Source organism: Euleptes europaea, chromosome 18, assembly GCF_029931775.1.
Source record: "Euleptes europaea isolate rEulEur1 chromosome 18, rEulEur1.hap1, whole genome shotgun sequence".
Classification (NCBI taxonomy): domain Eukaryota; kingdom Metazoa; phylum Chordata; class Lepidosauria; order Squamata; family Sphaerodactylidae; genus Euleptes; species Euleptes europaea.
In genome coordinates this window covers 37,104,287-37,128,966 of record NC_079329.1, presented here as the reverse complement: position 1 = coordinate 37,128,966, position 24,680 = coordinate 37,104,287, and the positions used below count along the sequence as shown (strand labels likewise).

Here is a 24,680-nt window from a genome sequence, read left to right as displayed (position 1 = left end):
CCCACCAAAGTACGGAGCAAAACAGGACAGGGTTTGGTTCCCCTCACCCACGGGCTCTGTGTCTTTTTTCCAGACAGACTCCCCACGCGCACACACATTAGATGTGAATGGACAGACTCCAAGGGCAGGTTTCTGCTCTGCAAGCCAGAATTGTAATTGCCAGCAAACCAGAAGGCTCTCTCCTGCTTGCCTGAAACACAGTACAGAGGATCCCTTGCGGGGAGGGGGGAAATTTCATCCCATCTGGATGCAGGGAGAATGGCACAGACAAAAATAGGGTTCTCCATGAAACAAAATAATAAAATGAATACATATGATAATAAAGAAACAACCGCTGTTTTAAGAAAACTAAAATGAACTGATTCCCCCCCGCCCAATTGTGTATGTTTAGTATAGGGACAGAGGTCCAAGGACAGTAGGTGAGGCGCAAGGAAAACGCAGGGCCTGCAGAAAATCCCTTCACCCTAATCTCTGGGGAGTTTCAGCCAGGTGCTATCTAGTTTCTGTATATTTAGACTGCTCAGATAATTGTTCAACTGCCATTGAGGGCTAGTACCATCTCTTTTTAAAAAATATTTATGAAAGTTTAGATTAAATGTTCCCTGTAGAAACTCAGGTCATGTATAGACTGGGCCCCCTGCCTGTGGAGGTTGCACAACGGGAGAGACTCAAAGGAAGATCTCCTTTTTGGCATTTCCAGCCCCCCTTTTAAGTCCTGGCAGGAACTGAGCGATCTACCAGCTCTGCCCAAGCGCAGCAGCGGCCGAATGCCTGCACAAAAGCTGTCCTGGATGGTAAGGAGATATTGCATGCCTGGCTGCGGATTGCATTGCCGACCACGGCATGTGGCACCGAGACTGGAGGCTGTTGTGCCACGAGGTACCCGCCCGGAGTAATCTGCTAACCCCTCCTTTCTTTCCTTCTCTCCTCGGCTTGCAAAGGAACATTCGCAGAGGAAGGTATGATCCGGCTCACCAGGGGGGGTAACAACCCCCCCTCTCCATCTCCCGTCACCTCCATCTCATCCTCTTCATCGATTTCATCCTGTGCTTGCTGCTTGCAAATATCCTGTGGGTGGCTGGGCCGGCTCTGGCTCCCAAGGAGGGCCCTCTCACTCACAAGGGTGTCACCTGGGCCATCGCTGCAGTCCGTGCATCCATCTGTACCAATGGCAGCTGCCGCTCACTGTCCTGACTGGCGGACGGGGAGGGGAGGGGATGCTTGGGGCCAGGAGCAAATGGCGGGACAGGTCGCTTTCACACTGCGATTTAGCCATCTGCCCGGTCAGGCTTGCTGAGCTGTTCACACGTTGCTCTCATCCAGGCATTTCAGCCCCCTGGAACATGCTATTCAGATTCATTTATTAATACGGCAAATGCCATTAAAAACATTCATATCAGTTACAGAATTAAAACGAGAATATACAGTAGATATACGAATCATAGACAGTTTATATAATTTAAACAGACCTCGAATTAATACAACATTCTCCATTTTAAGTTAAATTACCAAGCCCCAGCTTTGTCTGATGGATCTTATAAATTGCGGCACAGATTTTCGTTACTTGCTTCACCCTCTACTCTGACCCATCCCGTAGGAGACTCCTCAACCTCCCTTCCTTGGAGCTATCCTTTATTAGATCAAGGAGAGGGGAAATTAGCCCCTGGGACATGTGAGAAGAAGGGCTTCTGTTAATTCCAAAATGGAAAATAACTCGTTTTTACTATGGGTTGGCACTAGGGTTGCCAGCTTCCAGGTGGTGGCTGGAGATCTTTTTGGATTACAGCTGATCTCCAGGTGACAGAAATCAGTTCACTATTTTGAAAGGTGGCCTCTATGGCATTATGCCCCATTGAAGTCTCTCCCTTCCCCAAACCCTGCTTTCCTCAGGCTCCACCCAAAAATCTACAGGAGTTTCCAATTCAGAGCTGGCAAACCTAGTTGGCACATTTGCCTAACCCTCCTCAAAAAATGTAAAGGTAGTCCCCTCTGCAAGCACCGGGTCATTCCTGACCCATGGGGTGATGTCACATCCTGATGCTTACTAGGCAGACTGTGTTTACGGGGTGGTTTGCCTCAAAGCTGTATGTAAATCAGTGTCGGTGTCTCCAAAGCCAGTGAAGTATATCTTACCCAACCATATTTGAACTCACTACCACCATCCTCTTCCTTTCTTAATAAATATTTTCAAGCTTTAGTTGTATTCAAGTGTGTGAGGGGGCAACTCTAAACTTTGTTAATGCGCCACCAAGAGAATCAGGAAAACCCCAAAAGAAACTTGAGGGAACTTCTCTGAAACCAGCATGATTTTCTTCGCCGCTCTCTTAAAGTCGTTATTACCAGCTTCCCCATTCTGAACTCTGGGATCCCTCAACGATGGGACAGGCTTCTCCTTGCTGTATGCTAGGTCTCCCCCCACCCCCTGCTGCTGCCATGCTTACCCACTGTCACCGCCGATGCATTGAGTATTATTTCTGCCACCCGGCTACCTCCATGGCGTCCTCCCCATCTTCATGGCTTCTCTCCTGCTTGGAAGTTTAAAAGAGCCAGAGACTTGCAGGGAGGGGGGAATAGTTGCCTGCTGTTGGGGAACCAATGGATGCTGATGTCACACAAGTATTTTTTAGGTGGGACAAAGTATTAATGCTCTTTGCCCTCAACATGGAAAAACTGTGTAATATATAGTGTGTGTGTGTGTGTGTGGACAATCCTGACACACCACCCCTTTCGCAGGTTGTAATAACATGGTAAGATCAGTCTTGAATATGTAAAACTGTAAAAAGAAGGTGGGGAGTGCCCTGGGGCATGTGCAGGGTCCATTTCCACCACAACAAGCACTACTCACACATGTTCAATTAAGAGGCAGGAATTCCAATCCAAACCCGGTTCATATGTTAATGGTGAACAAGCGTACATCCTGCCTCCACATGTGTAAGAAAGAGCCAGTGTGCGTTCACTTTACAAATGAAACAAGACCAGTACCCTACTTTGGGGGGAACTTTACCAATAGTCAATGACTCAAAGGACTCTGGAAAGGGTTGTAACTTGTAGGTATCCCTGACCTGGATGGCCCAGGCTAGCCTGATCTCTTCAGATCTTGGAAGTTAAGCAGGGTCAGCCCTGACAAGTATTTGAATGGGAGACCTCCAAGGAATATCAGGGTCATGATGTGGGGGTAGGCAATGGCAAACCACCTCCAAAGTCTCTTGCCTTGAAAGGTGATCTGTCATAAGTCAGCTGTGACTTGGCAGCAAAAAACAAACATGAATGGGAAGGAAATGCTGCCACCACCCCCGTTGTGAATGGGGTTGTTACATTCCTCCCACCCACGTTTCAGGGCTCTTAAAGGTAAAGGGGTGACATCGCTTCCAGACATTTACTAGGCAGACAATGTTTACATGGAGGTTTGCCGTTGCCGTCCCCAGTCATCTACATCCCCAGCAAGCTGGGAACTGCATTTACCAGTCTCAGAAGGATGGAAGGCTGAGTCAACCTTGAGCCTGCTACCTGCAACCGACTTCCGTTGGGATCGAACTCAGGTCATGAGCAAAGCTTGACTGCAGTACTGCAGCTTTCCACTGCACCACGGGGCTCTTCAGGGCTCTTAGTACAGCCCTTTAGGTCTTTAAAAGGAATAGCCTCCTCCCCCCTTGTGTAAATGATTGGACTGGAAATTGACAGGTCTGCCGGCTAGTATCCCGTTTCAGTATCCTTCTTCAGACTGTAACTGTAGCTATCATTGGAAATGAAGTAATTATCCTTTATGACACATAGGTAACATGAGACGATGAAGCCATACATTCAGTTAACACCTGTCACTGTTGTCTATGATCTGATTTCTAATAATTTTGGAAAACATTGACATTGGTAGAATCTGACCGAGGAATTTTTTTCATATTGCATTTGCTAAGACCTGAAGTTAAATTTGGTTCAGGGAAGGCAGCATTGGACTGATGCATCTTGAACTCCACAGATGTGGTCCTGAGGCAGACCAGCCCATTCACAACATTGTGAAAGGAGACAGAGACAGCCCCGTCTTCTGCACTGGCTTCTGGGTCTCCTGTTAAAATGGAAGCCCTGCAGGATTATAGACTGGCTTTGGGCAAAAAAGTGTCTTCAGCAGGGTAATTGGTTCATATAAGGAAGGAAAAAACCAGTAAAAGTTTTAAGTCTCAGAAGCAGCCCAGAGGACGGCACGTTTTGGCATTTCCATAGAAGTTCATAGAATCATACAGTTGGAAGGGACCACCAGGGTCTTCTAGTCCAACCCCCTGCACAATGCAGGGAATTTACAACTACCTCCCCCCCTCCACATCCCCAGTGACCCCAACCCTTGCCCTTCCAGCCCTTCAGTCCCAATTTGAGATGCTGGCCTTTTATGCATGGGTTGTTTCCATTGAATTCTCAAATCACTCTGCACAGGGGCTTTCCCCCTGAATAAATTCCCAGAGTACTTGAGATTACTTGGAGTAAATTTCTGCATGCGCCCGTGAAAAAGCAGAGCATCTGAACCAAGGGGGAAGTGGTCACCAGTGTTGTCATTGTTACACAGCTTGCCGCACCCTTTTTTTGGATCATGCATGCACTCTAGCGATAGATCAATCTTGCGATAGATCGCAGGTGGAGAAAAGGCTCTTACACGTGAGACACCCCCCCCGCAAATGCTGCTTTGTAATTGGTTATAGTTTTTTAAAAAAATACATTACCAGCCCCGAGGTAGGATTCTTTCATTTTAACTGATCCAAGTAGCCTCCCGTCTGAGTGGGGAGGGTTGAAGAGGATGTTAAATGGAGAAATAAGTGGCCACATCGATTCTTTGTTATTATTCCACTGTTACATCGCTAGTCCAGCTCTCTCTCTCACAGAAAAGGCTTTAATGCCTAAAGAGGATGTGTAAGAGAGGGCAGCAAATCAGCCCAGCTCTGTTCCAATGGGCTGAGGTCTGAAACTGACACACTCGCTGTGAAACTGACCAAATAAGCAGCCACATAGGTTGTTTGTGATTATTTCAGCCTTCTCTGGCTAGTCCTACTCACAGCAAACAAAAAACCTATTCAATCAGGCCAAGGTCTGAGACTGATCAACACTCACTGTGAAACTGACCAAATAAGCAGCCTCATATTATTCCAGCATTCTCTTGCTAGTCTTGCACTTGCAAACAAGAGAGAGAGAGAGAGATTACTTCAAGGGGAGGGGTTGGACGAGGGGGAAAGACAAGTGGGAGGGAGAAGCGAGAATGGGTGTGGGGAGAAAAACCTGATTTGACAAATATGCACAGGACCAGCTTTCAATTTGGGATCGAGGCAGACTTAAACTCATGCTAAAACAGCACAGGGAAAATACGAGGGGAGAGTTAGGTGACTTCTAAAGGTTGGCGAAAATGTGCCTAATGAAAACAAAGCCCCAAAATAGTTGGGGGAGTGATGGCAACGGAAACAGCCCGTGCATAAAAGGCAGCTGTCTCACTCACATCCTTTGACCACATGTGATCCAATGCCGGTATATTAGCAGCACCAGGTTGAGGGGAAAATAAAGCCTTCCCATCCCATCTAGCCTCACTATTCTGGGGGTGCTGCTGCAGTATGTAATTGAACTGTGAGGGAAAAAGCATAAGCAGACGTACACTTCTGCACTTATGTACTTAAAGTCGAGAAGATCCTGAAGAAAAGTCAGAGCAAGCAAGAACTAATGCGACCCTTCTCTACTTCCATCTTTGTCTTTGGGACTAGCTCTGCCTTGAGGCACAGGGATGCCAGAGCAGCTGCTGACTACCTGTTGATGTCTCACAAACAAGGCTGAAACACTGCAGTAGAGTTGCCTGCTGGCAACGCCAATTTGTAGAATAGAAAAAAATCAGGCATGGCCAAGGCCATCCTAGATGGCAAGAAGCTGGGCAAACTGGACATCAGGCAAGAGCCCTGCCAGTTCCACCATTCTATTTTTGCAAGAGAACCAGTCAGAACGGTAGAGGCTTTCCAGTTTAAGGAGGTGCTGGAGGCCTCTTGCCTGAGGACCCCTAAAATCCTAGTTGGGGGAAGCCAACCTGGTTGGGGGAAGGCCAAGAATAAAGAATTTACCTGCCCCTCTCTGGGGCCACATCAACCCCCTCCTATAATTTTGATGAACATGGTTGTCCTATAAAGCATTTTTAAATATGACCTCAGGCTAGCCCAATTTAATCAGATCTCAGAAACTAAGCACCGTCAGCCCTGGTTAGTACTTGGATGGGAGACCACCAAGGAAATCCAAGGTTGCGACACAGATGCAGGCAATGGCAAACCACCTCTGCTCATCTCTTGCCTTGAAAACTCTGTGGGGTCACCATGAGTTGGCTGCAACTTGACAGCAAAACCCACACACAACCCCCCCACACACACAGACCAAGACTCCACTTTTTATGTGCCCCACATCTATAAAGCAAATACATGTCCTATATGGGCCAGGCTGCACATCTGAGTTAAAAACAGATTGCTTTACCTACCTATGGCACATTACCAATGTTCTCACTTGTGTGCAATGCACCCCAAGGAGGCCTCAAGTTCTAGTGTAAACATGCCCAGAGTTCTGAGCATTTGGGTGGACCACTTAGTAATCCCACGCCTGCCATTTCACCATCATGCATTGGATGCCATGATTGCAGCCAGCCAGCAAATGAGCTAGGGCAATCCCCGTCCCTGGTGGGGTTTCGCGCACCACTGTTACGGAGTATTGTCCCAGCTGCAGGGGAAGCCTTTAGTTGAACAGGTGCATGGAAACTGAGACTCTCTTTGTCTGTTCCAAAACTGCATTAACCACTAAACCACAGGAGTGTATCGGGACGAGTATTTTCTTTAATAGCCAATCTCTCACAGGATATCAGCCCTCTGACTGAAGAGAAGTCAGAAGTGTATTTATTCCAGGTGTCAACAGGAAACATTGTATCCCAGCCCCAAATCATTCAATGTTACCTTTTAAGATTTTTATTTAGAATTGGTCTAATTACTTTTGAAATCATTAAATATAAAAGAATCACAATACAACCCCCACTTGCATATGTCGATGAAAACTAGAAATAGAAAAGCATTCATGTCATCTCTTACCATATCTTAAATTTAAAAGATAGATTCTTAGCAACAAGCTTTCAGAAAGGTAAAATAATCTCATGCAAACCCACATCTGAAAGATTAGGGGTTTCTTTGGTGTGGCTATCTTATATAGGTCCAATTATGTGAACCTTCAAAGACCATATTAAAACCATGTAATTTATCTCCTCTGCAGGTGTCAGATAAGGTCCCCTCTGAGTTTAGAATTGACGCCTTTCCAAGAAATATTTATTTTAAAACTGTGTCCTGTTTGTTCTTCTCTTTCTTAGATTTAATCTGGGCATGATGCCATTTATTCATAACTTATCTTTCTCAAGAATGTAACAGTGAGATCACTGATGAAACATTAAATGCTAGAACAGTAAAAAGCAAATATATGTTTGCATATTTTTTCAGGCCTGCTTTTGTTCAATCATACCACTAACAGTCAGTGTCTGTGATACCACAGAAAGGTAACTTTACAGAGCAAATTGCTCCAGATGACTCCAGAACAGTACCAACAGATCCGGCAGGAAATGCCTCTGGCTCTTTTAATCACATTAACGGCTCATTCCATCCACCTTCATCTTGCGTTAGTCCTTGGCTATGCCCTGCCACTAAACTATCCCCTTGCTTCTGTGTTTCAGGTCGGGAGGGGCTTAGCCCCAAATCCTTACACTGACCTTTGTGCTGCTGGGTCTGTATTCTCTCCGTGGGGTGGGGAGGAAGGTAAATGTGCCTTTCTTGCCTCTTCCTGGTCAACAAATAATCAACTAGCCACCAAGTCTTCCATTGCCTCCTGGATGGACATGCGCAGCCGAGACGTCCTCCTTTGCGGGGGCAACTGGTGCTGCACTGCCTTGTGGGAACAGACGGCCATGGGGGACCACCACAGGTTTATTGGTAGCTTCCCAACCGCACAGAGCCGTCTCCTCGTAACCTTTCTTGGGACCAGGGACCAGAAAAGGGATACCGAGTCCACCCTCAGAGGACTACAGTCGTGCCTCACTTTGCTAATGCCGCCAAGGAATGAAGCAAGCTGGAATCATCGAGAAAGCCACATGGCACATGGGCATGGAAATGCCCCTCTCCTCAACTCCTGTGGCTGGAAGACACGTTGACCCCTTCCACTTGGAACAGACTGGGCGTCAAGGACCACTGGCGTGCATGTGGACTCATCTGGGCCAAGTTTTCTTCGGAGGTTTCTCTTCCTCACAGGGCCAACTCAGCTTTTGATTGTCTCTTGCTGCACTTGTGAGATCAGGAATTGGTTCAAATTTCTGGCCAGTGCTTGCAAAGCTGCCAGGATGGAGGAAATGACACGTGCCTCGACCATCTTGTTGCCTTCCACACAACCATTCCTAATCATGTAGGGCTAATGTTCCCATTGTGCTGCCCTCAGGACCATCTTCCTCATCTCGGGTTTTGGGGGTAGGAGCCCCCAACAGTAGCCACAGATGTCCTAAATAGGCTCAATTAAGAGCCAACTTAGACAAGATGCCAGAGCTCCACAGTTAGAGCGTGGGGGCGGGGGAAGGGTAATTCCATCTGAATTCAGTCTCTGTGTTTTCACCATAGGAGCAAATACCATCTGTGGGGAGCACAAATTGGAAACAATGGCATACAGGGAAAGAGTTAAGCCCCTTTGGTGGTCCAATCCATTCCAGAACCCTCCATATAAGCTCTGTTGCCTACTCCAGGTTGGGAAAAACCTGGGGATTTGGGGGGGTTGAGCTTGCGGAGAGTGGAGTGTGGGGAGGGAACTCAGCGTGTCTAACGCCATAGAGTCCACCCTCCAAAGCAGCCATTTTATCCAGTGGAACTGATCTCTGTTGTCTGGAAATCAGATGTAATTTGGGCTGCCAACCTCCAGGTGGGGCCTGGAGATCTGGAATCACAGCTGATTGGCACGCTACAAAGATCCATTCCCCGAGAAAAAATGGTGGCTTTGGAGGATGGACTCTATGGCATTATACCTCCCCCCACCAAGCTCCCTCCTCTCCCCAAACCCCGTCCGTTCCAGGCTCCACCCCCAGACTTCCAGGTAGTTCCCAACCTGGAGTTGACAACCCTAAAATTTCCAGGATATTTCCAGACCCCACCTGGAGCCTTGCAATCTCACCTCACAAGCCTCTCCTTAGGGAGATATAAGGATGGTTTTGCAGCTTGTCTAATATTGCTCTTATAGCTGGGCAGGCCCAGAAGCAGTTTGAGATGTCCCATCCCTATTCCTCCCTGCCCCTGACACCATCTCAATGTTTCTAGAACAATATTTGATAGATGTTGTTTCTTCTTTCACATGATAGTAATTTGTACATTAAGATCCACATGTGCAAGCTACCTGTTGAGACCACCTCCATGTAGCTCAGTGACTTTGGTCCTGCAAGACAGCTAAACTTTAGTGGCAAGACTAGCTTCCCAGAGCCTGGCCTCCCCAACACGGTGCTCATTCCAGGCCTAAGGAATCATGAGAAATCTCCAGGAATAGGTAGCAAATGCTTTAAAAAATCAATGCTTAATTACCTCCTAATCCATAGCCTCACATATAATCTGTGCCTTTTATTTAGCATAGATTCATACTCATATATGAAAAAGTAGTTGCACCGAATTCTAGGTAGACCAAATGATACATTCTCATCTATACTTTCTCATATATGAGTATGGATTGTCATACACAAAAAAGAAGACGAAGATAAATGGGAGATTCATCCCATTCTCTTCTGGGAAAAAATGCATAAAGAGGTTAGAGCAGAGATTCTCTCTATGCATGTGCAGAGTTTTTCTTCATACTTTGATCATGCTTTGGGGCTTAGGTGATTTCCGTAGCAGAAGGTGTGGCAGACATTTCTCTCTCTTTAAATTAGACAGTGCAGAAAATTGGGTGGGTATCCTTGTTTGAGTAGACGCCCCTTGTTCCATAGTCCGGCACGTGCTTTTCACTTAGAAAGTTCTGGAATTAGTTAAAAGGTCTCCGAGAGCAGGTCAGAGAACACCCCTAACTAAACAACCCACCCAGGCCATCTGGCAGGCACCTGAGTCCCCAGGACAAGCTCTAAAATGGGCTGAAGCTCTTCAGGGGTGCCTCTGAAATATTATTATTTTATTTGACGGGGCACCTCTGAACTATGACTGTCTCCACCCAGTGGGACTGACCACTCTTGATCCTTGTGCCGCTGGGGAGCAGAGCTGCCCGCCTGAGAAGGCCTGCCGCCAGCCAGCAGAATGCAAAACGTTGACTAGACAGCCCAATGACCAGACTGGGCGAAAAGCAGCTCTGGTTCCTCTCTAAGGAAGCAGTTCTTGAGCCACATGCCAGGATACAAATGCAAGGAACCGTGAATCTCCAATATCACATTTACAAAGGAGGCTATCAGCTGAGCCCCTCACTTCTTTCCTTCTGATAACTCCTCATTGGAGGAGGGTCACGGTGGCCCATCTCTGCATCAGATGTGACACACGCATTCAATCACTCCCGGTGCAGAGATGCGCCAGAAGTATGGGTCTTTACAAGAAGCAGCCTCTTGTATCTCTGGGCATTTATGCCCGTATGAGTGACTGACACAGAAACACCTGAGACAGGCTCCTTTGCAGGTGGGAGTTTTTACCCCAACAGAGACTAGAAGTAAATCTTTTCAGATGTAAGGTAGAAGCAAACCTTCAATTTTCATTCAGAAAAGGGCCTCGGTCAGCAGAGATTTGGGAAACCCATGGCCTCGAATAAAGGAGCCCCCAGCTGTTCCAGTCCAGTGTGTTTTAGCTACATTGTGGCAGCTTCCACAAGGGGGGGGGTTTTTCTTCACTTTGTCTTCCAAAATGCGGTGTCTTTTTTTGGGAGCATGCTAATGACCTTGGTGCTAACTGTCCTTCATCCTCTTTACACCCTTTCCCATGCCTGATCTTTTTGGAAAGAGCATGATCCAAGTCTTTAGCAGGCCATGGAATGGTGATAGGGCTGCCAGGTTTGCCCTCTGGCAGCCTGGTTTGCCCACTGCTGCTTCAAGTGGCAGGAGGAAAAAAGTGTCATTGGCTGCGTCACTATGTTACTACCATGGAAATCCCAGAACTGACATTGGGTGCTGGAAACTCTGTGGTAAAACAGTTTTTTGCCACAACGTACGTAGCAACATACTCATTATTCACCCTCTCCATTTCCCTGTGCCCAACCCTCCCACCGGTTTTGTCTTGGCCTGACAACCCTAAATGGGGAACATTTTTTTGCATTGCAAAGGTCCTGCCCACAGTGGTGTCATGTTCCTTGATGTACCAATGGAGGGCTTGTGAGTGCTATAGAAAGTGCTATAGCACTATAACGCTTTAGCAATGACCTTTTTTAAAAAAAACCTTTAAAAGTCCGCTGGCGCGGCAATGGGAAAATGTAGAGGCCATGAAAGGCTGACAGAGGACAGCGTGCATGCGTCTGCACTCACAGCAGTCCTAAAGGCAAAATGGAGAATCTGCACCATGTGGAAGTAGCCACTGTTTAGGTTAATTTCACACCTCTTCGGGATGAAAATGACAGCCCCGAGAGGAAGAAAAGAGGGCCTCGAGGTGGCTAATAAGTCTTTGCAGAGAGCGGGTTTCTGCCAATGTTTCCTCTGGTGAGGATGCTCCACGTCTCCAGCAGGGAACAACAGGAAATTCACTTCTAGAGTGAGAGAGGCCAGACCCTGAGAGAGGCAAGAGCCCAGGCCTCTTTCCTGACAACCCTATAACCTGCCAGTTCCCCTCTCCAACACTGCTCACCTCAGAACACCTTCAGTAAGGTGGTAGGAGTCAGAAAATCCAAACCCCTTTCTTGAAAACATTCCGGTTTAAATAGCTAAAAGTCATGTATGGTAACAGTACTTTGCAATAGTATTTGCTACAGCGTAGTGTCCTTAGTGGTATGTAGTTTACAGGGCAATCCTAAGTGGCATTCATTCTCTTCAGGATTGCACAGTTCAAATCAAATTTATTTAATACAGTCCAAGACCAATAAAAACAGAATCAATACAATAATTCAAACTTCCACAATATCAATTAACTCATGGGAAAAAAAACGTTTAAAATGGTAGAATAACAGAATTATACAGTATCTTATAAAACATATTGCTAAAAACCTATATACGGCTTACCCAAGTTTTCCTAATCTTATAGGAGAAAGTTTTAGGAGAAAGTTTTCCTAATCTTATCCATCCAAATTTGGCGACCTTAAAAGTGATCTCTTGATTCTTGTCTGCTAGTATTACTAAGAGGGGAGACCTTCTATTTTTACTGGGATGGCGGGAAATTATGGGAACACTGTTCACCAAAGTCTATGACCACAACTCTGGCTAAACCAGGGAAACTGGTCAAGAATGCACTTGGGTGGCCCCAGATGGCCCCTCTGGCGGATGGGGGAGCCACCATCAGCCCCTGTGCCCATCCAAGGAAGGAGGGCTGTCCGCTGAATCTGTGCCCTGGTTCACTGCCCAGTGCCTCTCTTTGGCTGGGGGAGGAAGACAGCTCTGTCCATGGCAGGGGAGGGCACTGTGTAAACAGAAAGTCCTCTTTGCAGTTCTGCTCAGGTCCCAGAAGTCAGCAACACTGGGGAAGCCTTCTCCAAAATATTTTCAGGCAAAAGCATTTCCCGCGCTCTGTGCTCAGCCGTCTTCTGGCCTGCTCCCCCTTCCCCCACCCCCTTCCACAGCTTCCCCACTAAAAGGCTCTGCGACGTGTGAGGTGGTCAGTCAAATGTCAATGGACCAAATCTACCCATGGGCTGCCCCTAACCCCCCTTGGCTACACCCCCTGCCCTTTCCATCCATGTGGCCACTAGCAGAAAACTGAAACTGGGGCTTGTAGTTCCTTGAGGTTTCCACTGGCTGTTGGCATACTGAGATACAATACAGGTAAGGTGGTGTTTTTAAAAATATTTTTTAAGTGGGACCAAAGTTTGATTGTGTTAGGAGCAGGCAAGCTTTTGGATTACGTGGAACACTTAGACCTTTTATGCCTGGGAGGTTTTGCCTTGGATTTGCTGCTCTCTAGATGGACATTTTCCCCATCCGGATTCTCAAAACTCAAAAACAAGCCCCCATGCAGAGCTTTGAGAATTCGGATAAGAAAAACTTGCATCTAGAGAGCGGCAAATCCAAGGCAAAACCTCCCATGAATAAATGGCCTTAGTCTGGGTGATTTACCCCTGGGTATTGTATGGGCACACTGTGAAATTATTTGGGGTGAGGATTGACGGGTCCTCTGTCCTCTGAAGCTGAGTGCGTGTGTGAGCATGTGTGGTCGTGAGGTGTGTCTGTTTGGTGAATGACGGTAGCACAAGCGAGCATGCACAAGCTAGTGACAGGCCTTGGTTGGCAGTCAACTTGAACCGTTTTTTAACATTCGCACAGTAGCAAGGACCAAGGCTCCTAAAAGCACCGCGGCAGAGCAGTGAGGAAGAGGAGGAGGGAAGGCTGCCCTGTCACGAAGAGCACAACCACACAGGGAGAGCCTGCTTGGGCTGCACTCCCCTCGGACCCCCGCCGACGCCCGGCACTCTCCAGCTCACTGCATCTCCGACCGTTGCGTGTACATATCGAAGGGCCTCCCTCGGCGTGGAGCCTTGTCTGTCGACGGTGATGTGCCCACAGACAAACTCCAGCGCCGCTGTGGGACATTCTTGTAGACTCACACTGTGCTTCCGTTGCACACATTGAATGTTGAGGCTGGGCCGGGCCGATCCCAACCCACGGAAGAAAGAACTCTGGCTCTTCCGCTCAGGCAAGTGCTGCTGACGGCCACCTTGTTTTTGCGTTCTCTGCTATGCTGCTGTGCACATCTTCACCCAAAATGTTTGCTAAGGTTCAAAGAGAGACGTTTTGGCCCATCCCTTGACCTAGGAATTTGGGCCATCAATTAAAGAAGGACAGTAGAAGATCTTAATACATTCTATGAAATGCATTTTAGTAATCCTCATGTATACTGCAAGAAAAAAAAAACACTCTGAGACATGTCCAGCTGCCATACTTTCAGACCGAAAAGTAAAGCCTTTCTTTGTTCAACCATTACTGATGTGCTTTTCATTTGCTTGTCTCCATTATCTTATGGGGGAGCTGAGCTGTTCCAAGGACATCTGTTTTGTGGGCAGAGAGTCCTGTGTTGGGCAGCCAGCATGGTGTAGTGGTTAAGAGCAGTGGTTGGGAGCGGAGGACTCTCATCTGGAGAACTGGGTTTGATTCCCCACTCCTCCACGTGAATGGTGGATGCTAATCTGGGGAACCAGGTTGATTTCCCTACTCCTTCACATGAAGCCAGCTGGGTGACCTTGGGCTAGTCACAATTCTTTTACAGGGTGTCTGTTGCGGGGAGAGGAAGGGAAGGAGATTGTAAACCGGTTTGATTCTTCCTTAAGTGGCAAAGAAAGTAGGCACATAAAAACCAACTCTCCTCCTCTCCTTCTTCTCCTCCTTCTCCTTCTTAACCTGCAGAGGGGTCTCGCAAAGGGCTCTGCCTTGATTTAGCAGCTCAACTCCAGCAAGCTAGCTGTATCATGACGGACAGTCGCTCTTTCACAGATTTTAGAGTTGATCTTGCAGTTTATTTCCCACAAAGTTTGTTTTGCCTATCTTAGACTGTAGTCTTGAGTTGCCAACTTCCAAGTGGCACCTGCAGATTTCCCACCATTGCAACTGATCTCCAGACTGTAGAGATCAGTTCCCCTGGAGGAAATGGCTGCTTTGGAGGGCGGACTCTATGGCCTTTTATGCATGGCTGTTTCCTTCGCTGTCACCCCTCTGATGACTTTGGGTCTTTGTTTTGATTATGCATGCCGTTTCCAACCGTCAGAGGTCGCCTCACTTTCCCCCTGCATTTTCCCCGTTCTGCCCATGTTTCCAGGAACCTGTTTTATCTTGAATTTGAAAATGCGGGCAAAACGAGGGGGAAAGGCAGGGGGAGAGTGAGGCGACTTCCGATGGTCGGAAATGACATGCATAATCAAAACAAAGACCCAAAGTCCTTGGAGCCATGCATAAAAGGCCTATGGTATTGTACCCCACTAAGGTTCCCCCCTCCCCAAACTCCTACCTCCACAGGCTCCACCCCTAAAATCTCCAGGTATTCCAAAGCCCTGTTAGAGGCCTTCCTGCTTTCCACATGTGCATGCCACCTGTAAGAGAATATTGCAAAAGCACTTCAAGGGGTATGTGTGAATTTGGCCTTAGATTACCTTTAGGAAGCAGCATAGTTCCCAGAGGATACACGCTGATCTAGAGTTGTCACCCTACAGGTGGTGGCTGGAGATTAGGGTTGCCAACCTCCAGGTGGTTGGTAGTCAAACAGAAATAACTAGTGCCCCAAAGGAGACTGTGAAATCAAAAAATTGAGCACTTATGGCATAAAAAAGCTGTTAAGCCTATTTCAGAATAGCGCAACCTTTATCTAGGTCCTTGACACTTGTAAAATACAGGGTGTAGCCAGCTAGCAGGGGAGCACCTTGCCGCTGTACAATTGTTAACAAGTATCACAATTTACAATTTTTTCACAATAAGGTGGCTTTTCAATATTTGTGGTACATAACACAACACAATAGAAATGGTGGCCTCTATGGACATTTCTATTGTGTTGTGTTATGTACCACAAATATTGAAAAGCCACCTTATTGTGAAAAAATTGTAAATTGTGATACTTGTTAACAATTGTACAGCGGCAAGGTGCTCCCCTGCTAGCTGGCTACACCCTGTATTTTACAAGTGTCAAGGACCTAGATAAAGGTTGCGCTTTTCTGAAATAGGCTTAACAGCTTTTTTTATGCCATAAGTGCTCAATTTTTTGATTTCACAACCTCCAGGTGGTGGCTGGAGATCTCCCACTATTACAACTGATCTCCAGGTGATAGAATTCAGTTCCCCTGGAGAAAATGGCCGCTTTGGCAATTAGACTCTATCCAAACCTCCTCTCTCCAAACCCCACCCTCCTTGGGTGCCACCCCCAAAAACTCCAGGTATTTCCCAACCCAGAACTGGAAACCCTGCTGGAGATCTCTTAAGATTACAACTGATCTCCCGGTGAGAGAGATCAGTTCCTCTAGAGCACTGGTTCCCAACCGGGGGTCCGTGGACCCCCAGGGGTCCGCGAGAACTAAATTAAGGTCCGCGAAACAAAGTTATAAACCCATAATAAATTAATATTTTCAATAAAAGTTCTCTATTATAAAAATATATATTCAAATATTATTCTAAGTTTAATGTTTAACTAACAGTTATGATTAAAGTTTATTTTCAAATTCTCGGAATTTTTATTTTGAACCTTGGGGTCCCTGCACCGAACAAAAAAGTCCTAGTGGTCCCTGGTCAAAAAAAGGTTGGGAACCACTGCTCTAGAGAAATGGACTGCTTTGGAAGATGGACTCTATGGCATTATACCCCATTAAAGTCCCTCCCCTCCCCAAACCCCACCCTCAGGCTCCCCCCCCCCACAATCGCCAGATATTTCTCAACCCAGAGCTGGCAACTCTATGTTGATTCCCAACATGAATGGAAGGCTGAGGCAGAGGGATGGCTCTATTTCCAAGAGGAAATTAAACTGATGAAGCATTTTCCCACTATAGAGACAGTGGTGGGGGAAACTGGGCTGCCGGGATTACACGTGTGCAATTCAGCTGTGAATGGCACCAAAGCTCTTGCAGGAAAATCACAGTAATCGTACCGAAGACAGAGTAGGAAAGGCATCAAAATAGACCTGCTGAGCTCTAGTGAGAGGGAATTGGGGGTGAAGCCTAAGGAGGCTGGGGTTAGGGGAGAGGTATATGTGGTATATAATGACCACCTTCCAAAGCAGCCATTTTCTCCAGGTAGGGTTGCCAGGCCCCTCTTCACCACCAGCGGGAGATTTTGGGGGTGGAGCATGAGGAGGGAGGGGTTTGGGGAAGGGAGGGACTTCAATGCCATAGAGTCCACCTTCCAAAGAGGCCATTTTCTCCAGGTGAACTGATCTCGATTGGCTGGAGATCAGTTGTAATAGCAGGAGATCTCCTGCTAGCACCTGGAGGTTGGCAACCCTATCTCCAGGTGAACTGATCTCTGTCGCCTGGAGATCAGTTGTAATAGTGGGAGATCTCCAGCTACCACCTGGAGGTTGGCAACCCTAGCCCCTCCTGAGAAGGCACAGATGAAGGAGGAAGAGGAACCTAAAGAAGGAGCTGGAGTCTTGGGCAAGATAAGGCTACCAGGCCTGGGTAGGCCTGGAACTGCCCCACGGAAGCAGCAGAGCTCAGCCCACTGAGGGGTCAAGCAGGCAGGTGAAAGACGCCATGCTGGCGTGGGTACCTTTAAAGCTCCCTGTGGATACCTGTGTGGACATGGTTCTTGGCCACACAGCGAAGTCTAATGAGCACTACTGAGTCCCTGCAGACCATGGAAGACACTTACGATGTTCTGCTGCCCCCTGGTATGGCTACACCTGCTCTTCTAGCTGTTATTTTTTTAAAACAAGAAGGACTAGAACCCTCCGCTGAAAATTACACCTTTTGACTTGGGATCCATTTCAGCCAGGCATTTAACTGAGGTTCTCTTGCTTGACTTTTTATTCTTGTATTAGTATGGCATTTTCATCACTGTAAGGATCTCATAGAGTTCTGAGGTCCCTCTTCAACACCGGCAGGAGGTTTTTTGGGTGGAGCCTGAGGAGGGCAGGGTTTGGGGAGGGGAGGGACTTCAATGCCATAGAGTCCAATGGCCAAAGTGGCCATTATCTCCAAGTGAACTGATCTCTATTGGCTAGAGATCCGTTGTAATAGCAGATCTCCAGCTAGTACCTGGAGATTGGCAACCCTAGTGTCTCATGGTCCTGTGAGGCTCAAGAGTATGTAGAACATCATTTTAATCAATAAAGAATACCAAAAAAGCCTTTTGTAATGAGTCAATCACAAGTAGGGTTGCCAACCTCTAGGTACTACAACACAAATGAGTGAGACATCAAAGTGTAATCAATGCATACAATAGTGGAAAGGGACAAACATACAACTATATACAATGGTATTTCAATAATCCACAAAGGTATGTATAAATGTGTTTTTTTCAATAGTCCATAAGGGCACATAGATCCAAGAAGATTCCAATAGTTGGTCACAAGACCTCAGCAGATGTGTAAAAGACTATTATGAAAGGAAGACGATCGTTTCATTCTTCATCAGTTCCATTCCTATGTCAAAAATCATTCTATTAAAATATTGCTACTAGGCATAATGGATCAATAAATATCAATAAATATTAAAATGTCCATGTACTTACAATTCATGCAATTCAAAAGGTATACAAAGTTCAAAAATTCATTTCTTCCCCTTAGGGATAAATCTTATAACTATATCCATTGGCAAATGTAATAGTCCATATGGCTTAAAATCTATAGAGGATATAGTTGGAATAAACAGAAGTCATTGCAAATGTAACAGTTCCTCAAGGGATACACAAGGTAAATGCTCAGCTGCTGGTTACAAAAGCTTAAATGAAGTACAGGTGGCACATGTACTATGCTGTTTCTTAAAGGGGCAATCAAATAAAGCAAGATAGGTCATTTTCAGCATTTAGTCCTTGGGGTTCTAGAGATTGAAATAAATTAATGAAATATGCCTCTTTCTGCCTTAAAAGTCGTTCATTATTCCTTTTGTCAAAGAGTTTGCCCTTGAGTCGCCAAACTACAAAAAAACGAAGTTCATTTTCATTGTGGCGAGCTTTAAGGAAGTGCTCTACAATGGGTGCAGAGCGAATTCCTGCCCTAATTCTGGATTTATGTTCCAAAATACTGGAACCAACATAAATCAATTGGCAAGGGCAAAGTAAACAATAAACACAGAATTTCGTGTTGCCAATTTGCCCTTGCCAATTGATTTATGTTGGTTCCAGTATTCGGCCCATAAAAACCAGGATTTTGGAACATAAATCCAGAATTAGGGCAGGAATTCGCTCTGCACCCATTGTAGAGCACTTCCTTAAAGCTCGCCACAATGAAAATGAACTTCGTTTTTTTGTAGTTTGGCGACTCAAGGGCAAACTCTTTGACAAAAGGAATAATGAACGACGTTTAAGGCAGAAAGAGGCATATTTCATTAATTTATTTCAATCTCTAGAACCCCAAGGACTAAATGCTGAAAATGACCTATCTTGCTTTATTTGATTGCCCCTTTAAGAAACAGCATAGTACATGTGCCACCTGTACTTCATTTAAGCTTTTGTAACCAGCAGCTGAGCATTTACCTTGTGTATCCCTTGAGGAACTGTTACATTTGCAATGACTTCTGTTTATTCCAACTATATCCTCTATAGATTTTAAGCCATATGGACTATTACATTTGCCAATGGATATAGTTATAAGATTTATCCCTAAGGGGAAGAAATGAATTTTTGAACTTTGTATACCTTTTGAATTGCATGAATTGTAAGTACATGGACATTTTAATATTTATTGATATTTATTGATATTTATTGATCCATTATGCCTAGTAGCAATATTTTAATAGAATGATTTTTGACATAGGAATGGAACTGATGAAGAATGAAACGATCGTCTTCCTTTCATAATAGTCTTTTACACATCTGCTGAGGTCTTGTGACCAACTATTGGAATCTTCTTGGATCTATGTGCCCTTATGGACTATTGAAAAAAACACATTTATACATACCTTTGTGGATTATTGAAATACCATTGTATATAGTTGTATGTTTGTCCCTTTCCACTATTGTATGCATTGATTACACTTTGATGTCTCACTCATTTGTGTTGTAGTAACTATAGCCTAAGATTCCTGCACTACTTTCCTTATCCTTGATATTAGTGCAGAGGTGTTGATTTTGGTTTGCTCAACCTCTAGGTACTAGCTGGAGATCTGCTATTACAACTGATCTCTAGCCAATAGGGATCAGTTCACCTGGAGAAAATGGCCGCTTTGGCAATTGGACTCTATGGCATTGAAGTCCCTCCTGTCCCCAAAACCCACCCTCCTCCAGCTCTGCCCCAAAAACCTCCCACCAGTGGTGAAGAGGGGCCTGGCAACACTAATCACAAGGCCTGGCAATCAACAGGACCTCTATTTTATCTAGACTGAGCCTCAGTTGAGTGCCCAAAATCCACAGTCCAACCACAGGCATGATCATGGGCAAGACACTGCGGGGGTGTATTCAAGAGGAATGCAGGGTGGCAGGCAGTCCGGAAAACACAGATATCACCAAGACCAGCTTTGGCTATCCGGCAGCCAGCCGGAACACTGCCTGTGGCCTGGCAAAGCCATTTCCCTGAGCTCCATGCGGTCCTGCTGACTTCGAGATCAGAGCAGGATATATAAACAGATCAATAGAAACATATGAAAATACAGAGATATATTTCTTTGTGTGCGTCTGTATAGAGAGAATGGAGAGGGGAAGAGGGGGGAGATAGAGAGATTTGTGAAGGCAGATCAAGTCTGGTTAATGTATATGTTTTCACTCCTTTCGGAAAAAAAACCTCCACCCTAAACCCAAATCCAAAAGCAAAGAGAAAAGTTTCACGTTTCATCCCACTTTGAGTTTTGTATGCAATCCCCCAGTGATGCCCGAGCACCCTGCACTCCAGACAAAAGAAGCCGGCAAGCAGTGTCATTCTTGGTCCTAATATACCATTTTGTGGAGCAAAAAGCTGCTTCCCGTCTCCGGATCACTATCTGGCGGATGCCGCAGACTTTTTTTTGCTGCAGATTGTCTTTCAGCCTCTTGGGTAGGATTGCCAGCTCCGAGCTGGGACATACCTGGAGATTTTGGGAGTGGAGCCTGAATAGGGCCGGGTTTGGGGAGGGGAGAGACTTCAATGGGGCATAATGCCACAGAGTTCGTCTTCCAAAGCGGCCATTTTCTCCAGGTGAAGTGATCTCTGACGCCTGGAGATCAGTTGTAATAGCGGGAGATCTCCAGCCACCACCTGGAGGTTGGCAACCCTACACTTAGGTCTGTGAGCAGTGGAGGTGGGCATGGCAGGTGTTGAGGCCTGTCCCTCTCCAGCATGTCCTCCTTCCATTGCTCTCGTGGACCTGCGAATGTTCCTTTTCTTGTGCATTCTGGGATGGCTGTACCGTCCCCCCGACACTACAAGATGGAGCTGCAGAGTTGCAGGAACTGTCTGACACTTGACCGGCTGCCCAGAAGGGCGAGTGCCAAAGCAGAGAGAGGGCGATACTACCTGAAGAACCCTTTGGTCCTCAGGTTTCAGCACGACCATCTGACGGCTGCAGCTGTTCTGCCAACAGGCAGCAACTCGTCCCGAGGCTCCCACACTTGGAGAATCTCCGAGGGGAGTGAAAAATTGGACCCTAAAGGGGCCTTTCTTTGGGATCTTGCTCTTTCCATCAAACAGTAAGTAGGCAATGAAACCCCCCCGTGCTGCCTCCTTGCTGAGTTTTTAATGCTCCGAAATGACTCTTGGCGCTTTTACCTGCTAGAGGAAGATGAGTTCATTGGAAAAAACAACCCATTCATTTGTATCACTGCTTATTCGTGTTGGGCTTTGACGGACTGACCTGTGGAGAGTTATGAGCGGCTGGTATGACACCTTTGGAAGAATGAGTTTGGTTCTAGATTGCAGCTCTTTTTTTTGCTAAAACCAGGTGATCCCGAGCTTCCTTTGGGCCCCAGCCTCCCCTGTTAGAAATACACGTAAAGGTGGAGGTGGGGTGAGTGTGTGGAGTTTTTGTGTGTTTGGGGGGTGTACGCGGGGGCCCATAAAGAAGGCTGACAGGCAGGACCGTGTGACCGAGCCTTGTGACTGTGCTAGGATGGGAACAGCAAAGAGCCTGCTGGGGCTTCCCAGCATGTAAGGCGAGAGGAGCCAAGACCCCATCTTCTTCGTGCTCCAGAGGACGGCTAGAATCTTGGCTTTAAGACCAGAAATGCCCACAGCTCCCCGGGCTTCTCCTAGCACTCTAAATATAAACCCAGGACAAGCTACACAGGGGTAGCATGGAAGGACTGTGAGCTACCACTCGCAAGGGGAATGTCTGGATGGTGGGAAATGTTCTTAACACTGAAAGTCAGATTTGACCCCATATAGAAATACACCAACAGCTACAAAAAGCAGAAGGGCCAGACCCCGTCCTTCTTGGATGCCACACCCACTTGGAAGTCCAGTTCCAGTGCAAAAAAGAGCGCCTGTATGCAAATGAGCATTTAGGTGTAACTTGATTGTAACTTTCGGCGTATCTTCAAAGCGGCTGTTAAGTAGTAAACTACAGATAGAGTAACTACCTTACCATTAGCAGACAGCAGATAGATTAAGATAGTCATGAGAACATATAGGAAAGTGTGAAATCAATGGAGTAATCAAAGGAGATCTTATAGAAGAATACAAATCAGAACTGAATAAAAAATAGTGTTTCTGTCTTTGCCAGTTCCAGTTAAAATCTGCCAGTTAATTCACTGAGGGGTAAGGCATTATGTCTAACCAAGAAGAAAAGTCTTCGAAAAGTTGGAATGGTTAGGAATTCAAGATAATCTGGGAGCACTGGAAAAGATGGGTTGCTCTGTCCCCAGAAGGAGGGTGCGTATTTCCTTCCGGTATCACCACACAGAAGTCTTTCTACCCTACTAGCCCAGTAGTGGTTCCTTTAATAGAAGTAGGGGAAAGGAACTCTGTTCATGTTCAGAGACACTGCCCTGTATGTTGCTTACAGCACCTGTTCCAAGACTGAGGCCTGACACCAAAAACAGGTTCTCAGTTCTGACATTTGGCTCACGTGGAAGCATTCAAAAATGCGCAGATAGAATCCCCAATTTCTGGCTTATAGGGAAATGTCATTAATTTTACACCTGTGTTTCTCAAGTTCCTTGGCACCCTGATCTCCCACAATCATCTTCCGTGCTTAAAGTAGAACGGGTGGACATGGACCTATTTTCTACCATCCAGCAGAGGAGGGTATGATGATATGCCTAAACCCTCCCCCTTGGCTCCTTCTTGGAGGAGGGATACGGTTTCTCTGGGTTGCGCAAGGAGCATGATGCGCCAGGCAAGGACATGCTGTTTTTAAAGCTGAGCCACTAATGCAAACTCCCCCTGGGTTTAATAAAGGGGATGGGAGGGGCGAGGGAAGAAAACATTTTAGGGAACCAGTTACCAGCAGTGGAAAACTGCCCAGAGTCTGCAGGGAGGTAGAAGAATGTCTTTAAAATCACAATGGCCCTTGCTGGAAGATTATGCAACAATTGTTGGCAACGGTCCTCCCATTCAGGGGTTCCTACACAGGGTTGCCAGGTCCCCCCGGCCACTAGCGAGAATGGGGAAGTAAGATTGCCAGATCCAGGTTGAGAAACTCCTGCAGATTAGGGGGTGGAACCTAGGGAGGACAGGGACCTCAGTGGGGTACAATGCCATAGATTCCACCCTCCAAAGCATCCAGTTTTCTCCAGGGGAACTGATCTCTGTAGTCTGGAGGTGAGCTTTAATTCCAGATAATCCCCAGGTCCAACCTGGAGGCTGGCATCGCTATATGGCATTATACCCTGCTGAGGTCCCTCCCCTCCCCAAACCCTACCTTCCCTAGGCTCCACCCCCAAAATTTCCAGGTATTTCTGAACCTGGACCTGGCAACACTTGTGATGGAATACTATGGGATTATGCCTTGTGGGGCTGAAATGCGTGGGAATGCGTGGGAGAAAGGTGGGCACATAAATATTTTAAATACAATAATGCAAACTCCCCTGGGCTTAAAAAAGGGGATGGGAGGGGAGAGGAAAGAAAACATCTTAGGGAACCAGTTACCAGCACTGAAAACTGCCCAGGGTCTGCAGGGAGGAAGTTGAATGTCTTTAAAATCACAGTGGCCCTGTTGGAAGATTATGCAACAGTTGTTGGCAACGGTCCTCCCATTCAAGGGTTCCTACACAGGGTTGCCAGGTCCCCCCTGGCCACTAGCGGGAATGGGAGGTGGGGGTAACCTTGCCAGATCCAGGTTGGGAAACTCCTGCAGATTAAGGGGTGGAATTTAGGGAGGGCAGGGCCCACAGTGGAGTACAATGCCATAGATTCTACCCTCCAAAGCATCCCATCCATTTTCTCCAGGGGAACTGATCCCTGTAGTCTGGAAATTAGCTGTAATTCCAGGGGATCCCCAGGCCCCACCTGGAGGCTGCTGGCATCCCTACTCCCACCGCTGAAGGCAAAATCGCTGAGCAGGTACACCATAATGATTACAGTTGCCCACCTCCATGTGGTGGCTGGAGATCTCCTGGAACTACAACTTATCTCTAGACGTGACAAAACGGCTGCTTTGAAGGGTGGCGGTCCCTCCCTTCCCCACACCCTGACCTTTGCAGGCTGTAACCCCAAACCTCTAGGAATTTCCAGCCCAGAGTCGGTAACCCTAGCAAAAAAATTCTTTACCTGTTATCTATAATTTATCTATTGATTTAATTTATGCCTTTCCCTCGCAGCTCCAAGTGGCTTGCAATTCTAAATTAAAACCATTCATAAAAATAAAATAAACACTCATTAACTACCCCCAAGAAAAGGACTGCATCCTAGACTTCTGTTAAAAGCCCTGGCAAACAGAACTTACACGGCCTCCTAAAAAGGCCTAAAGATGGTGCCACCCCCATACAGGGAGCCACTTCCACAAAGTGGGAGCCACAATTGAAAAGGACCAGGATA

The 24,680-nt window shown here is 46.6% G+C and overlaps 1 protein-coding gene across 1 annotated transcript in view; it reads left to right on the top strand.

Moving 5' to 3' along the window:
• The window catches only part of ADAM11 (ADAM metallopeptidase domain 11), an 86,831-nt gene extending 78,952 nt beyond the window's left edge, over positions 1 to 7,879 (top strand). Inside the window, exons 26-27 of the mRNA XM_056864703.1 lie at positions 942 to 959; positions 7,709 to 7,879. Of these exons, the coding sequence (XP_056720681.1) occupies positions 942 to 959; positions 7,709 to 7,724 (34 nt within the window). The 3' untranslated portion in view covers positions 7,725 to 7,879. The remainder of the gene's footprint in view (positions 1 to 941; positions 960 to 7,708) is intronic.
• The last annotated feature ends 16,801 nt before the right edge of the window (positions 7,880 to 24,680 follow it).